Genomic DNA, 17524 nt, shown 5'->3' with positions numbered 1-17524 from the left:
AAGATCCGTGGGACTTACTCCCCATGTCTCAAGGCTTACGCCTTGCCTCGTCAGAGGTAAAACGCCTCGCCTCACGTCCCCGCCTTTTAAAACATTGATCTAAAATACTTGTTACTTTATAAAATCAAGATCTAATTGATTGTTTATTTTCTATTTTGCCTTTAGTATTAATTGTTCTTGAAAGTAAAAAATCTATATATATATATAGAGAGAGAGAGAGTAGGGAAATGAAGGAGTGCCTAGAATACTATTTATTTATCTTTTTTGTCATTTTTTTTTTTTTTGCCTTTTTTCCTAAGTTTTTTCATTAAACTTAATACTCCTGTGAAAGTCCAAAAGTCACGACTAATTAAAACCAACGTTTCAGCCGTTCCCTTCAACATCGATAACCGAAGAGCCTCATTATTTCTCTACAACGCTTCATAATTCACGCGGAAATCCACGGGTTATGAAATTTCAGGTTTGATTGTGTCAGTTGTAGGAGCAAATCTTTACAGCGTAACAAACGATGAGTCCAAGCAGATATACTGCTGAAGCTTCTCACCTTCTCCTTTTCATCTTATTTTCGTACTAACTTTTGAAATTAATTAGGGCTCTTTAGTCAATGTTGCATATTGTTTGAAAGTCGTGCCCGATAGTTTGCTTTTTATTGCATTTTGTGTTGCTAAAGTTTGCAAATATTTTAAATTATTAGAAGTAGAGTTTCCTACAAAATTATCATGATGCTCGCAGGAACCTTAGGATTTTTCTGCCATGTGTTTTAATGGTTGACTATAAAAATTTTGTGTATGGTAAATAAGGGGAGTTAGGTTATTCACAAATTCTTTATGTGTATATGGAGTTTTATTAAGATCTGTGAATACATTCATTTTTACTATATGGTTCTCCATTTGATTTTTGGATAATAATGAGTTTTTTTCACAATTTTCTGTATGAATTATTTTTTGTTTTTGGGGTAACTCTATCTGCTTATTGTTTGAGAATAATTAAAATAGTTGTTGTAGATTTTGTCGATGCAAAGCAATGGGATTCTATACAACCATGTTCCTTTTCCCATTAAATTCCATCACTTGGTTGATTTATTTCCCTATTTTTATTACTGTAAGTCTAACATAAATATCATAGATGGCAAAGGAATTCTTGAGGAGAAATAACTGATTCCCCCAACACAGAAGAGAGGCAGACCCTCCAAAGGTCAGGCAGTAAAATAACTCGCCAGTCCCAAAAATTCACAGGAAGAGTGCTGTCGAGTGAGTTTTGGTTCTCATAACGGTTAAAATAATGTCAAGAATTTGGTTCTTTTCTATATTATTCTTTACGTATCCTAATGATGTTGGCTGCAAAATAAATGTGTACCTCTTTATTTTAATAGAATGAATAATACTCTACTTTCATACTTCGGTATGATTTTGTATATTCTTGATTTCCTCTGGTGTGCTTGTATAGTGACGTCCATTGTTTTCTTTTTCTCTTTGATTTATTTGAGGAGCTAATAAAGGAAAAGATATTTTTTGATATTTGTTTGTCAAACTTAAGAGGAGAAGTATGTTAATTTTACAGAATTAATCATAGAAGTAAGAATGGAGTTTCGACCGGCATGAAAATGGGTGTTATTTAAAAAGAAGAGTATGTTTTTAATAATTTCCTTTTTGTATTAGCTGATCATTTTGTTGGAAAAAAATGATGTGCTGATTAGGGAAAAAAATAAAAAGGAAAACATAAGAATAGATAACTGAGAAAAACAGAGATGAAACAAAAAGGGAAAAGAAGATGGATGTGTGGCCGATTGTCCATTTGCTTCTGCTTTCCATTGTTTTAAAAGTAATAAAAGTAGGAGAAATTTTACACTATCTTTTGTGGGTAGAAGATCAAATATATAAAAGTTAATTCAAACACCAATACTTGCTAACTAATGTTTATCCGAGTCCAAAGGTAAATCTTTTAAATTTGAGACTACATTGTTTTGAACCAAATCTAATATATGACGACTGGCGTAATACCATATATTATATATATGTAGATGAACATTCGAAAAGGAGCAATTGCTCAAGGAGATAAGCATATATGAAAAAGCAGAAAGTTAATAAGATTATGCTCGGTGAATGATGTTTTTTTTCATTCTAATTTCTATTAACAGAGTCAAATTGGATGATCAATTTATTCGGCCGAGATTCGAAGAGAGTTACTTCAAATTTTACTTGGAGTTATCAACAACAAGGCACAAGAGATACCCAAGACCTGTTATATAGCAACTTGCTTCCAGTTTCGGATGCCTGCACCAAAAGCATCTGATCGATTAGAATGCAGGTGCATTCCAGAAAAAACTATTTCAACCTTGCATTTGATGTGCATATTACACATTGTTTTTGGTTCTATATATATTTACGTTGCGATAGAGTCTTTCCTTAATTGGATATGATGAGAACTCTTTCATGTTTCCTTTTCCCTGCCTTATTTATCTTGATAAATATTCTGTATTCAGTATTGAGTTAAAGAAGATCTTTTGGCATTGTGATTATTAATTGGAAGACGGACATAGAGCATATTTATATTGCAGTCTTGGGTGTTTGATACTGTAGCTTTGCAATAATACATGTATGATGTTTGTATAGGGTTACATAACACTCTAGAGCGACAACAAATTATTCAAATGTAAGGGATCGGCAAAATGAGGAAGAGTCCTACAAAAATGTTGCAGAAGATTATGAAAGATTTTCATTTAGTGTGACAAGGAATGAAGGTCTTGTAAATTTTGTCCAAAAAATACTCATATATTACCATTTGAAGCAAACTCAATAGTATTACGGTGAAAAAATATTATGTGAAAAGCTTGTAAGCATCACATAGTCTAAGCAAATCTATATCCTTCTTTTTTTTATAAGTGAATGCGCATCGTTTTTTATTTAACACTCGAAAAGAATATGCAATATTCATGATTTCTATTTACAGTAATCATTAATTCTATCGGCAAAGTGGGAAATTAATCATTTATATTGCTCTAAAAATGCATAAACACCAATTAGTCATTTATATTAGAAAGAAGTTCAGAGATCATATCATGTTACAGACCTATATAAAGTGTTAAGATATCATCTATGATTATACATGATATTGCAATACCTTCCTCAATTGACCATGGTACCAGAGTTTTCATGATGTTAGATGATAAACTTAGCTCTCAATTTCAAATTTTCTGTTTTATCTTTCTGTTGAATTTTATTTCTTCTATCTCAACTATACTTACAAAAAGTTATTTATAAATTCATTGATGTTTTTAACGACCGCACGAAACGCAGGCAAATTGACTAGTCTTATTATATAGCCAAAAAAAACTAAATGTGAGAAGTAAATAAAGATATAGTAGTCAAAAGTCATTTGGAGGGGTTACTTCAAAGGTTAGAGGGAGAGCTTTATTTTAAAACGAACATTATTGGGGAAAAATAATTTTCACCCATTTAAAATATAGGCAAATCTTAAATGGGGATTCAATCCATATTCATCTAACTCGTTCCAAGAAACAAGTATCATTCTGTAGTCAAAACACTTTGTTACTTTCTTGTACACATCACGCGACAATCCTTTCGGGGTTTCCTTAGGGATCGATTTACTCTGTGTAAGAAATTGAAAGAAAAACTTGGTTGAGGAAAAACTTTCGTGTTTTCATTTCTTTCTCTTGTCCATGTTTATACTATACACTTACATATATATTTATTCTCTCATACTAACACACTAACTTTTGTCTCCTAATAATATAATCTTCTTACTAACCCTCATTAATTTATGTCCCCCACGCCCACTAATTGATGTTTCCTAACCCATTAATTTTGTCCCCCGCTATCTAAGGACTTAACATGCATGACCAATTCACCCATCTTCTTTAAGTGAATCTCCATGACTGTTAGAATTAGGACATAGTTTCTTCTTCCCAACATCCCCCCTCAAGTTGGAGGGTAACTTTGTGACCCCTAACTTGCTCAAAATTTTGGAGTGAGAAACCCCAGAAAGTGGTTTTGTGAAGAGATCCGCTAGTTGGTCTATAGACGGAACAAAAGAAACGGTAATTAAACCGGAAAAGAACTGTTGACGCACAAAATGACAGTCAAGTTCTACATGTTTTGTGCGCTCGTGGAAGACGGGATTACATATGATGTGAATGGCTGCCTTGCTGTCAGAATGAAGAGGTATGGGAAGACTTATTGGTGCAGAGAGATCTTCAAGGAGTCGAACTAACCATGTAAGTTCTGCAGTTACTCTTCTCATAGATCTGTATTCTGCCTCTGCAGAAGATAAAGAGATTGAAACTTGTTTCTTTGATTTCTAGGAAATGGGTGCTCCTCCTAGTGTGATGAAGAATCCACTTACGGACCTCCTAGAATCCTTGCAAGAGGCCCAATTAGCATCGCAAAATGCAAGCTGCTGAGAGAAGAATTCCTTGTCCTGGATCGTAGCTCAAATATTTGAGCACTCTTAAGGCAGCAGAGAAATGAGACTTACATGGTCTCTGCATGTATTGACTGAGGGTAAGGATTGCAAAAGAAAGGTCTGGGTGCGTGTTAGTAAGATAGTTCAACTTCCCAATCAGATGACGAAATACTGTTGGATTTTGCAAAGGGTGCCCATCATCAGCTTGAAGCTTGGAGGAAGAATCAAGAGGAGAACTGACTCGGGGCAAATGAGATATATCAAATTCCTGTAGCATATCCAAAGTAAATCTCCTTTGGCTTACAATAAAACCTTCCTTTTCTCGCAGAATTTCCATCCCTAAAAAATAATGTATGTCTCCTAGATTTTTGACCTTGAATTCACTGTTTAGAAAACTCTTAATATGTTGAATTTCTTCCAAGTCATCTCCAATAAGCAGTATGTCATCTACATAGACAGCTAGGATTGAAATCAAGTTTCTTGTCCGTTTAAAAAATAATGAGTAATCGTTTAATGATGAAGAATACCCCTTAAAACTCAAAACTCCTGCAAGCCTAGCATACCATTGACTGGAAGCTTACTTTAAACCATACAATGACTTCCTTAGTAAACAAATATGCTTAGGACTAGGAGGTGTTACCCCTGTTGGAAACCTCATGTACACCTCCTTTTGTAGATCACCATGCAAAAATGCATTGTTGACATCTAATTGACACACACTCCAATCTCTTTTGGCTGCAATAATGAGTAAACACCGTATGGTTGTCATTTTTACTACTCGTGAAAAAGTCTCACTATAATCTATTCCTTCTCTTTGGATATCCCCCCTAACCACCAGTCTTGCCTTCAACCTTTCAACCCTTCCATCCGATAAATGTTTTATCTTGCACACCCATTTGCAAGGTAAAGCCTTCTCTCCTTTAGGTAATTCAACCACATCCCATGTGTGGTTGTCTTCTAGAGCTTTAATCTCTGAATTCATAGCTTCTATACAACATGGATGTTGACAAGCCTGTCCAAAATTGTTAGGTTATGTGAGAATAGAGAGGGATTGCAACACATATTGATTGTTGGGTGACAGAGAAAAGAAACAAAATTCCCTAGGCTTACTTGATTGAGTGAAACAAGTTGCTGCTACATTTGTGAATATGATATTACTGCATACATAATCCTTCAAGTAGGCTGGTTGATTGGAAATTCTTCCTGACTTTCTCAATGGTGTTGGTTGCTTGGGTATAGAAACAGGTGAGGTAGTGTGTGGTGTATCTAGGATAGACTGAAAAGGAATTGGGCTAGTAGACAATTGGTGATGAGAGGGAGTGTATGAAGAACTTGGTGATGGTGAGGAGAAAGTCTCACAAACTTCAGGTTCTAAAGAGATAGGTGAGGATTGATCCTGTGATGAAGGTGAATAGGTAGGTTCTGTAGTAAATATTGAGCTAGGGAATATAGGATGTTGTGATGTGCTGGTTTCAACAAAAGCGAAATGCGATTCATGAAATTTCACATCCCTTGACACAAATACTCTTCCTGTGGAAAATTCCAATAGCTTATATCTCTTCTGATCAAGTGTATAACCAAGCAAAACACAAGCTATTGCCCTATCATCGAACTTGCCTCTTCCCTGGGCTACTGTTGAGGCATAACAGAGTCATCCAAAATTCCTTAAATGATCATACTTATGTTTCTCTTGAAATAAAACCCCATGTGGTGTCTTTCCTTTAAGAACACTAGAAGGTATCCTATTAATAAGATGTGTGGCAGTTAGGATAGATTCACCCCAATAGGACATATGTAGCTTGGATTGAAACATTAACCATCTTGCAATCTCTAAAAGGTGTTTATACTTCCTTTCAACAATTCCATTCTGTTGAGGAGTTGCTACACAAGATAGTTGGTGTAGAATTCCTTCTGAAGCTAAGAAAGCTACCTCTTGCGTACCTTTTCCCAATTCTAATGCGTTGTCAGATCTTATCATTCTGACTTTCACATTGAATTGCCTTTCAACCATACACAGAAAAGATTTAAGCATTGGAAAAGCATTGTTTTTTGCACTTAATAAAAATGTCCATATTTCTCTACTATAGTCATCTACTATAGTAAGGAAATGTCTCAATCCATTGTACGTATTTGACTTATAAGGTCCCCATGTGTCTACATGTATAAGTTCAAATATATGATTGGATTTATTCTACTGACAGGAAAAGAATTTCTGGTTTGCTTAGCCTTATGACAAACATCACATATAAACTCAGATTTGGCTTACAATGAAGAAAATCTAAATGTTTCATTACTGAAAATGGGAGGTGTCCTAATCTTACATGCCAAAGTTTAACATTAGGAATACCATTAACTTGAACTGCACTAGAAAAAGAAACAAACTCTGAAACATGATTTCCTTCTTTTGGAATTGAAAGTACATTACTACTGAATAGCCCCTTAGACTTAAGGCTACTTGGTTCCAACAAGTAGAGACCCTCCCTAACTTCAACAAAAACTTGTGGACTCTTCATTAAAAGGCCCTACAATACACACCCAATAGATATGAATAGGACATCATACTTGAACTGAACACAAAACCTATTAACTAATAATAAGTTATATTTGAAATTTGGAACATGTAACACATGGTTAAGGATATGACCTGGTAGAATAGAAATACTCCATATATGAGTAACAATCACCTTGAAAGAATTAGGTAGACTGATATTCAAAGGTACAGGAAGTGGAGTTAGAAACATGAATGAATTAGGATCAAAACACATATGCTTTGAGGCACCTGAATCAATGATCCAGGTGTCTAATTTTAGACTAGTAAACACTGAACCTGAGAATTTTAGAATAGTACCAGCAACTGCATTAGCATTGATTCCTGTATTTCCTGAATGTGCTAACTTTGCCTGCTTATACATGTGCATCATTTCTGCAATTTGTTCCTTACTGAGTTGCTGTCCAAAATTACTGTTGTTGAGCTCAGTGTTTTGTCCTGCTAAATTCTCGCGTTCCTCATGTGCTAGGACTGCATTTCCTTTAATTTGAGTCTGATAACCTTTGTGATTGGTGAACTCAAAATCTTCTGGAAATCCAATAATTCTATAGCAGTCCTCTTGTGTATGCCTTATTTTTCCACAATAAGTACAAGACACATTTGGATTGTACTTCTTTTTCCTTTTAAACCTTTGTTGAAGTTTAACAAACTTTTGCCCTGAGTTGTTGTATTTGGGTGATATGCCTGCTCATCTTTGTATTTGGCTTCTAAGTTTCTGATAATTCTTCCTTTGTCTTGTGATTATAAAAGCTGCAAAATCAGCTAGAAGTTGTGCATTAGGCTGCTTGGCCTCTCCAGCTGCCATGAATGATACTGATTCAGAATTAAAATGTGCATTTGCATAAACTTCTCTTTGATTTTCATCCTGCAAGAGAAGTGAATAAGCAACATCTATGCTAGGCAAAGGGTTCATCATGAGGATATTTCCTCTTGCTTGCGCATGGATGTCATTTAATCCCATTAGGAATTGGATCAATCTCTGATCTTCAAGAGACTTAGTCAACTTTGCCTTTCCTTCACAAACACAAACACATTAACAACATATGATAACATTTAAAGCATCTTATTCATCCCACAGTCGTTTGAGCTTAGTGAAGTATGCTGCAATGTCACTGTTTCCATGTACTAAACCTTTTAATTCCTTATACAGATGATAAAACTTGGCTCCATTTGATCTCCCAAATCTCTGCTCCAAACTGTCCCAAAGTTCTTTTGCAGTTTTGGAATATATCACAGTGTCTGCAATATCCTTTGAGAGAGCATTTAAAATCCAAGAGATGACCATGTCATTCACACAACTCCATTGTTCATGGTCTGGAGATATCAGATCTGGAGATTGACATGCTCCATTGATGAAACCAAGTTTCTTCTTGGCTAACAAAGACAAGAGAATAGATCTCCTCCAACCTAGATATCCTCTTCCATCAAACACAGTGTTGACTAGAGTCATTCCAGGTGAATCAGAGTTGTTGAGATGATAAGGGTGATTGACATCATAGCTGACTGGTTTTACAGCATTGCTCGTATCACCAGTAGAGATGATGGTTGTTTCAGACATTTTAGGTTACTGACTATGATGATGAATCTGATGTAAATGGATTTGATGATTGGATTGTTGGATCGAGCTTATTGCTCTGATACCATGTAAGAAATTGAAAGAGAAACTTGGTTGAGGAAAAACTTTCGTGTTTTTATTTCTTGCTCTTGTCCATGTTTATACTATACACTTACATATATATTTATTCCCCTATACTAACACACTAACTTTTGTCTCCTAATATTATAATCTTCTTACTAACCCCCATTAATTTATGTTCCCCATACCCACTAATTGATGTTCCCTAACCCGTTAATTTTGTTCCCCACTATCTAAGGACTTAACACGCACGACCAATTCACCCTTCTTCTTCTTCACCCTTCTTCTTTAGGTGAATCTCCATGACTGTTAGAATTAGGACATGGTTTCTTCTTCCCAACACTCTGCGTGGATTATCTAAAGTCTGCGTAGATTAACTAAACGTAAAAATTCTTTGTTGAATGGATTAGAAAGTGTCCCTTATTTACAAATGAGCATCTCGTTTTGTGCAACTTCGGGCAAACAAATTGTAGATGATTGAAGAACACAACTTTGAAATCTCAACAGGGATAACGGGTATAGCTGCTGTGTCTGAGTTATTTTACATTCAAAATATACGCTACTATTAAATAGAGATCCTTTAAATTGCGCTTCTTACTGTGTTTAATTCGCGAGTTGCGACTCACATTTTCAATCCAGACGAGTTCGTATCAACAGTGAATTCTTTAGTTATAAAATCAAACCACGTCCATGTTATTACTATAGCAATAATATTTTAATCTAGGTTATTAATCTGTCAATAAGTTTTTGCATTATTAATCTTATACAGTACCACTTATCCAGATGCATTTTTCATTAGATATATTCTGGTTGTCTCTTACTTTTGAATAATCAAAGTTTTATTTCAAGTTGAAATCAACTATGTAACTTTGATTTGTGACCACATAAGAGCTCAACTCCATAAAATATGTGCAATGGATGCAAAATTTTGATGGGCAGACCATCACAAACCGCATTTAAAATGCACTCTTATGTACGTAGGCATTAAATCAGATACGTAACACACCAACACCTATTTTTGGCTTCAACACAGATTATAAATCTACTGCATTTTTCCAGGAGAACATAGATGATTTTCAGAGCGCAAAATAGTATACGTATGAACGCATTGAATCATCCTAAACAACACATTGCAAAATTCTGGGTGTCATGAAATAGGAGCGGCAAGCTGTATTATCATCAGGCAATTCGGCCTTCCAATACCACTTCATAAACCAGGCAATGGGTACTGGCTAGTGAAAGCTTCGACCCTTTTTTGCAAGTCCAACACCCTATCAATCAAATTAAAATCCGGGGCAGTAACAAACTTCATGAAATCTTGGAGTTTGGTACTAGAGACAGACTTCTTGGCTTCAAGAGTAATTTGCACGCCCTCGTGAATGAAATCTGCAACTGCTACAAATTCCGTCTCTGTAAAACCTCGAGTGGTCATGGCCGGTGAGCCTATTCGGATGCCACCAGGTACTAGTGCACTTTTATCACCTATAGTTTCGATTTATTTGACGGTGTAAATACAAAGGGAACTTCCAAAAATGACAATTAACTGTATAAGCTTAACACTCACCAGGTACTGAATTCTTGTTGAGAGTGATTGATGCCATGTCAAGTATTTTCTCCACTCTAGCACCATCAGTTCCCTAAGTGACATATGAACACTGTTAATCTATGCAAGTTTATCAGATAAGATAGGAAGGATTCTGGTGCTTACAGCCAGCCGTGCAGAAAGATTAATAGTAACCATAATTTTTCTGAAAATTAACTTTAACCAGACTAGTATTTAAATTGCCGTTGATGTTACAAATTTAATCTGATAGTTTTTAAATTACCATCAAAATATAAGTCCATCCTAATAATTGAGTATTTATGCAAAGGAAAATGGACAAGAAAGGTATAACCCGGAAAACTCACTAGAGGCCTCAAATCCACAAGAACCAAATGATTATCACTCCCTCCTGAGACCAGCTTGTAGCCTAATTCCGTTAACCGGCTTGCAAGAGCTCTACAGTTGGAGACCACCTACAAGATAAATAAATAATAAATGGAGTGACATTTCCACTAGAGATGGAGACCGTGTTGGGTAAAGAGGCCAAAAATTCTTACCTGGTTCTGATAAGCCTTAAATTCAGGTGATTTCGCATGTTTCAAACAAACGGCTAGTCCTCCAATTGTGTGATTATGGGGACCACCCTGCAGACACAAACAATAATATTGCTAGCTCAATTCAAAGAATCCAGATAATATAATATAGAGTTCAAAGGGAAAAGTTGTTCTTATCTTTGGTAAGGTATTAGCAACCATGAAACTTATTCCAAAAGGGAAAAATAAAAGGATGGATAGTCAAAAGAAAATTGAACTTACCTGCAAACCAGGAAAAACAGCATTATTTATGGCAGATTCCAGATCCACACCAAGAACTGGATCTTTTTTGAAGAAGATCATTCCACCTCTAGGACCTCTAAGAGACTGAACAGGCAAGCCCAAGTTAGGCCATAGTTAATCAGATATTAACATATATTAGCACACAAGAAACTTTGTCTGTGACTACTAAAATATAGGAGTTTAAAGATGGAGTAAGTAGTCTTCCCAAAAAAATTCAATCTATAAGTTAATTTAGACTGCATGATGCAGCACACATTCCTCAGACACAACACGACTTAACATCTTTCATTTTCCTTTCCTATGCAAACCGATCTAGTTCACTGTACAATTTGGATTTTGATCATTTATTCGCAAGAAGAAACACTACAGTTCCACCAATAATAAGAGCATATTCCACACATAGACTTCTGTACACAGTTTTGTAAGCTGTAATACTCAGAGCACGCTTGTCCGGAGGGCCTAATTCTCCGCCTTATTGTATAACTTTAAAACCAGGCTAATCTCATATATCTTACTTTAAAGAATTTTTTTTATTGTTATATCTTACTTTAAGAATTGAAAAGAGAAAAACCAGACTTAACACATTTTTGGAAATCTAACAGCAGAAGTGCATTGGAGAAAGAAAGAGAGAAAAGCCAAATGAAAATATAACTGATTTAACTATTTAACATTTCTTTTAAGGAGCGGGGAAGAGAGGGATGTGCTGAGTACAAAACTATTAGCTCGGCAAGGAATCACAGTACCTTGTGAGTAGTAGTAGTAACAATGTCACAGTATTCAAATGGATTAGCAAGCACAGAGGCAGCAACAAGCCCACTGATATGAGCCATATCCATCATCAGGAAAGCTCCGACAGCATCTGCTATCTTTCAGGACATATCAGAAGCATAATATTAGATGCCAAATAAAAAGAGAACAAGAAGTTGTTATGGATATAACAAATCCAATTATTATAGAATTGTACCTTTCTCAGACGAGGATAATCAAAATCACGCGGATACGCACTAGCACCAGCTATAATAAGTTTCGGCCGAAAAAGATTCGCCGTTTTCTCAAGCATTTCATAATCGAGAATGCCTGTTTAGAGTTGAGACATACTTCCATCAGCTAATAATTCTAGTTAACAGTCCAAATCCAATATGTTAAAGTCTATGTTGCGGGGACTCTCCAAAGTACTGCCACACCCGTGTCGGATTCTTCAAAAAATACACTGCTTTTGGAGAATTCGACACACACCACCCGACGACATTTTCGAAGAGTCCGAGCAACATAGGTTAAAGTAGCACACTGTTACCTGTAGATTCATCAAGTCGATAAGGCATGGACTCAAAGTAAACAGAGGTGGCTGAAACTCGTCGTTTAGGAGTCATAAATCCATGGGACAAGTGGCCACCATGAGGTAAGTCCAATCCCTAAGGTACAATCGCACAATATAAATGTCATTCCATGCAGCAACTAAAAACTAGTAATAAAAAACTGCTTACTATTTAAAACTAACCATAATCCGGTCATGTGGATTAAGAACAGCTGTGTAGACTGCAAAATTCGCTGGCGAACCAGATAATGGTTGAACGTTCACACCCCATTGCTTTCCATCTAAACTAAAGGCAACCAATGCTCTTTCTTGACAGAGAGTTTCCAACTCATCAATGTATTCATTCCCACCATAATATCTGACACAAATTAAGAACTAGAAATTTGTCATTAAAACAGCTACATAAAAGAAGACAAGTTTTCTGTAAGGAAGAAATGTATGATTAAAATCAGGTTCACCTTTTGCCTGGAAGCCCTTCAGAGTATTTGTTTGTAAGGCAGGAACCAACTGCTTCCATCACTGCTCGAGATGTGAAATTCTCAGATGCAATAAGTTCTAAGCTCCTAAATTGACGTTTCTTCTCTTTGTCAATTATAGCACGAACATCAGGATCAGCTTCACTCAATCCATAGTCTTCGAAGCTGCTCCCAGCACCTAAAAAATAGCAGTTGACATCCATGAGTAGATGAATAAAGTCTAAGAAAGTAAATATCATCATACAAATTCATGAGGGATATCTAACCACCGGAAATGGCTTTAGTCCCTATTAGTTTTTGCGTTCCTTGCAAAGAAATGAAAAAGCAAACTAATATGTTCAATGAAAATCTCTTCTGACACCACTAATAGTCTCTGCGTCAATTTAAGAGAGATGATAAAAAAGATGGAGAACCTATTCATATATGCCATTTGTAAACAAGAAAAAGACACTTCCAAGTCCCAACCCAAGTAAATTGGCAAGTCACCAACTACTCCAATTTCAGAAGCCTACAGAGAAAATTCAGGCCCAACAGATACCAGATTCCAGCTTTAAGTGATCTAACAAGTTCATCACATAAGGCAATTGGTGTACAAAAAATGAATTTAAGAGTCCACATCTTTTTTATGATAAATAAGAGAAGTCTACATTTATAACTTGTCATAAGAATGAAACCTCATATCAGGATTACAACAACAAACCCAGTATAATCCCACAAAGTGGGGTCTAGGAGGGTAGTGTGTACGCAGACCTTAACCCTAACTTGTGAAGATAGAGAGGTTGTTTCTGATAAACCATCAGTTCAAGGAGTGATAAAAAAAGAAGCCGAAACAACAATTAACAACATCAAGAGCCAATGTTAAAAAAAGCGTCCGCTTCCTCGCTTTAAGCGAGAAGCGAAGCGGAGCGATGGGTTGGTTGCTACCCCAACTAAAAGCGGCGCAGGTACAAAAAAGCGACTGCTTCTCTCTAAAAAGCGAGAAGCGGTGAAGCGGTCGGTAGCGGAAGAAGCGATCGCTTCTTGAATTAAAAGGCCCAAACGAGTCTTTTTCAATTAAAAGACCCAAATTGTTGAGTCTTATGATTTAGACACTTCTTCAGCAACAAACTAGGATTCTAAACCAGCCTTTTCTTCCTCAAAAAACCAGCGATTTCTTTCTCACATGAAGCAACGATTTGTTCAAGCAAACTAGGGTTCTTCTTCTTCTTCAACATTACAACAACAGCTTTCAAGTTTCAACAGGTATGTTTTTATTTTCATTCTTCTTCTTCTTCTTCTTTCTTCTTCTTTTTCTTTTTCTTTTTCTTTCTAAACGTCCAAAAAGCGCCGAAATGCTGGCGAATTTTTTCAGAAAAATTCTGCCCCGTTTCTGCCCAGATTCTACCCAATTTCTGCCCAATTGATGTTACTCTTGACAATCTTGTAGAAGAATAGGATGCTCATTTTGTGCTTTAATTGATGCTACTCTTTAGTTTTTTAATTCAAGTATTGAACATTTGCTTACAATACATGTGTTGTCTATGCCGTATTTTCGTGAAATGGGGGTTGTCGCTTTTCCTCGCTTCACGCTATTTTTAACACTGTCAAGAGCATCAAATAATATTTCATTTGCTCAACAAACTCCATCCACCCCCACCCCCCACCCCACAAAAAAAAGGTATAACAAGATAGGAAATACTACAAATTTAGCAATAACTTCACGATAACATAAACATCATGGCCTGTGATATAAGCAATTATGTTAATTTTTGATTTACCTGTTTACCCTAAAATTCGAGTAACAATTAAACTTATATTGTGGTTTTAAGGATATGTGATTTAATCCAATACCAATTGATAAACAAGGAATTAAATAAATAAATTAGAGAATAAAGTAACTCAAACCAGTATGCAAGCCAAATCTCGACCTCAACCTATGATAGTCTCGAGGTGTGATAATAGGAATAGGAAATTATAAAGCAACTCTGATGAACAATAAATGAAATAGCAAGAAAGTAATGAGCATATATTTTCTTATCAGTGAACAATGTGTCCCTATAAATGGATGGATCTCCCTTTATATAATAGGTACACTTCTAATTATAATAGGAAATCATATTTGACAACTGATTAACCGCCAAAGACCAATCCATTCCAAAATTCACGCCGTGATCTCCGGCCCGTTGCAGGTATCTCGCTCTTTCTGTTACTGAGTCATACCGGCATCATCTCGAAGCATGCCTTCTTCTGACCTCGGTAAGTGATATCGACCTCAACCTTGTGAAGGAAACTTCGACCCCGAGCTCGACGTCCTGGCCTTCCGTATCACTTTTTCCATCGAAGAACGAAATGGGGTAGCCCCGATTTCCACGGTATACATTACCACATAACTAAAACCTATTGACAAATAACTCCTGAAAAAACATATCTCCTAGACACTTCACGAAAACACACAACAATGGTCCATCAAACCCCATTTGATACCTGTTAGTGAAATTCCTGGCACTGCCACTGCCCCTCCCCCCAAATAGAGATTAAATTTTATGCAAAAAAGACAAACCAAAATACTTGAACATAATTTCATATGCATACTATGTAGGAAAAACAAATAAAAATTTCAAGATTACCTACAGAAACAGAAGAAGTAGGACTTCCTGTTAGCAAGCTCCCTTCAATTGGAGATGCTCTGCAGGGTTTTACAGAGCATAATTTAATCCGACTCAAATTTACAGTAATAGCACTAGTAGCCCCTTTTGAAGGAAAAGATGACCCTTTAACCCAAACAGGCTGCTGAATAGAACCCATGATTGCAGCTCCGCAACAAGCTTCCATGTTACAATCAACCAGCAAAACCCCTTCACTTCAAAAAGCTCAAAAATTCAGTTATTATGCAAAAGAAAAAAGAGAGTTTAACTTTGAAACAGTAAGAACTAGATGAAATGTAAATAGTTTAACCTTATTAAGATTCTGTTCTGTTTTCAGCTTTGGGGTTTTTCGTGCTGTTGGAGAACTGGGAATATATATGAAGGAACACGAGGGAAAGAAAAACGAACCCTAGCTTGGAAATTTGCGCGCCGCTCATGCACTGGTCCTGTACTAAATAAAGTCACCACTAATATTATATCCCTTGCAATTGAGTGGAATAATATTATTTTTTTCTGAAAAATAAAAACTTCACTAATATTGAATAATACTAGTATATATAAACGTGCAAATAATAATACGTGATGATTTAATATTTATTTATATGAAGGGAAAAAAATTAATGAAAGAAATTTTATGTATAATAATACAACAATCACTTAAATGCCGAAAAATATTATTACATTAACATAATACATGAATTTAAAATAAAAGGACATCATCAAAACTTACACAAATGATCAATTTTGTCATGTTAGTTAGATAATTATGTATTATAGTTTAAAAGTATTTAATGTGATGGTATCTTAACAAACACTTCTTTATGGACAATATTTTTTTGTGTGTGTTTCCTCTTAATGCTTTGATTGCTCTACCTTAACCAAAACTCTTGTTGTCGATCTCGATATTCCTCTTGAAAATGCAATATACAGTTGTTCGTGCAATAAAATATATTGCGGTAAAAATAGTTCAATATTTAGGATGTTTGTCCTTGTGCTTTATTTGTTATATTTGCAAAACACAAACATACTAAAAATTATTTTCACACAAATTTAAGAGGATATCCATTAGTTTCGGAAGATGAAAGTTGAATTTAGGGATAAGAATATACTTAGAAGCACATTGACCAGTATCATAATTTTTGCATGTATGACGTTATTGTCAAAACTTCTATATACCATATGTGTGCTATTACATAAGCTATTCGGTATATCTAAATTTTTCGGTAGCATGACGGACATATTTTTTTTCTTCAAAATTAACCTATATACAATGGAAGATCAATTTTAACTTAGTCTATTATATATATATATATATATATATATATATATATATATATATATATATATATATATATATATATATATATATATATATAGTGATACTAACATACGTAAGAAATAATAAACTTGACAACAAACATTTATGGTAGAAGGTCATTTGGTATTAAAATATTTAAGTATTCTTCTTGGTGGTAATTATTGGTATCATTTTCTACTGAGTCAAAAACTGAAAAATATTTTATTTTTTTATAAAATTTTGCAATCAATCTTTTATTTAGTTGATCAACATATTCATTTTTGCTAGCTAATATATCTTTTTAATTCTATTATGCGATTTGTACAAATTGCATTTTAATCTAATGATAGAATTATTTCTCTTATTAAATGCACTACTATTACCATTAGGATTGATAACCAAATGTTCATGAAAAATCAAATCATCTTTTATTGGATGCTCTTCTTCGTTTTGACACGAAGCAAGAAGATACTGAATACTGGATCTGTTCTTACTTTATATTTCTTGTCAATTGAATCTTTTTCATTTGAGGCAGAAGTATAACTTTGGCAAGCTAGCTTTTACAATCTCTGTTTTGTCGATTTTGGAACTACTGGTAGTACTTAACAGAAATTATCTCTCAAACCATTAATTTTTCACCAACGGCTCATTAATAAGAACTCCAGACAATTATTTCGATCGTTTGACACTTTGCCATATGTGTTTCATCTCATATTATCAATTTTCTTTCCTTATAAATTTAGTACCATTGCTCTTCTTTAATATATTTGTGATGGTTATTTAAGTTGTTTGAAGAGGTATATCAAATCTAAAGTGGGTGGTCTCAC

The 17524-nt window shown here is 35.0% G+C and overlaps 1 protein-coding gene and 1 long non-coding RNA gene across 3 annotated transcripts; one reads left to right on the top strand and one right to left on the bottom strand.

Moving 5' to 3' along the window:
- Nucleotides 1-362: 362 nt before the first annotated feature.
- On the top strand, nt 363-2801 carry LOC104245484 (uncharacterized). Its single transcript, XR_715745.2, has 3 exons — nt 363-1250; nt 2138-2307; nt 2613-2801. It is a non-coding gene; the product is annotated as an uncharacterized lncRNA (long non-coding RNA).
- Nucleotides 2802-9638: 6837 nt separating this feature from the next.
- Nucleotides 9639-15847, bottom strand: LOC104245485 (serine hydroxymethyltransferase 3, chloroplastic-like). 2 transcript variants are annotated; one of them, XM_009801097.2, is made up of 12 exons: nt 15711-15847; nt 15383-15610; nt 12759-12954; nt 12484-12658; nt 12280-12397; nt 11950-12062; nt 11729-11851; nt 10965-11069; nt 10707-10793; nt 10515-10622; nt 10171-10243; nt 9639-10088 (listed from the first exon to the last, which is right to left on the bottom strand). In XM_009801097.2, exons 2-12 carry the CDS (start codon nt 15585-15587, stop codon nt 9814-9816), a joined length of 1578 nt encoding a protein of 525 aa, XP_009799399.1. In that variant the 5' UTR covers nt 15588-15610; nt 15711-15847; the 3' UTR covers nt 9639-9813. The 2 variants fall into 2 exon arrangements, with proteins under 2 accessions (XP_009799399.1, XP_009799400.1); XM_009801098.2 differs by having other exon boundaries at nt 15383-15615; nt 15711-15828.
- Nucleotides 15848-17524: the final 1677 nt, after the last annotated feature.

The sequence above is a fragment of the Nicotiana sylvestris genome, chromosome 8, assembly GCF_000393655.2.
Source record: "Nicotiana sylvestris chromosome 8, ASM39365v2, whole genome shotgun sequence".
NCBI classification, from domain to species: domain Eukaryota; kingdom Viridiplantae; phylum Streptophyta; class Magnoliopsida; order Solanales; family Solanaceae; genus Nicotiana; species Nicotiana sylvestris.
The sequence above is the reverse complement of the archived record's forward strand: the minus strand, read 5'-3'. Positions and strand labels throughout refer to the sequence as shown.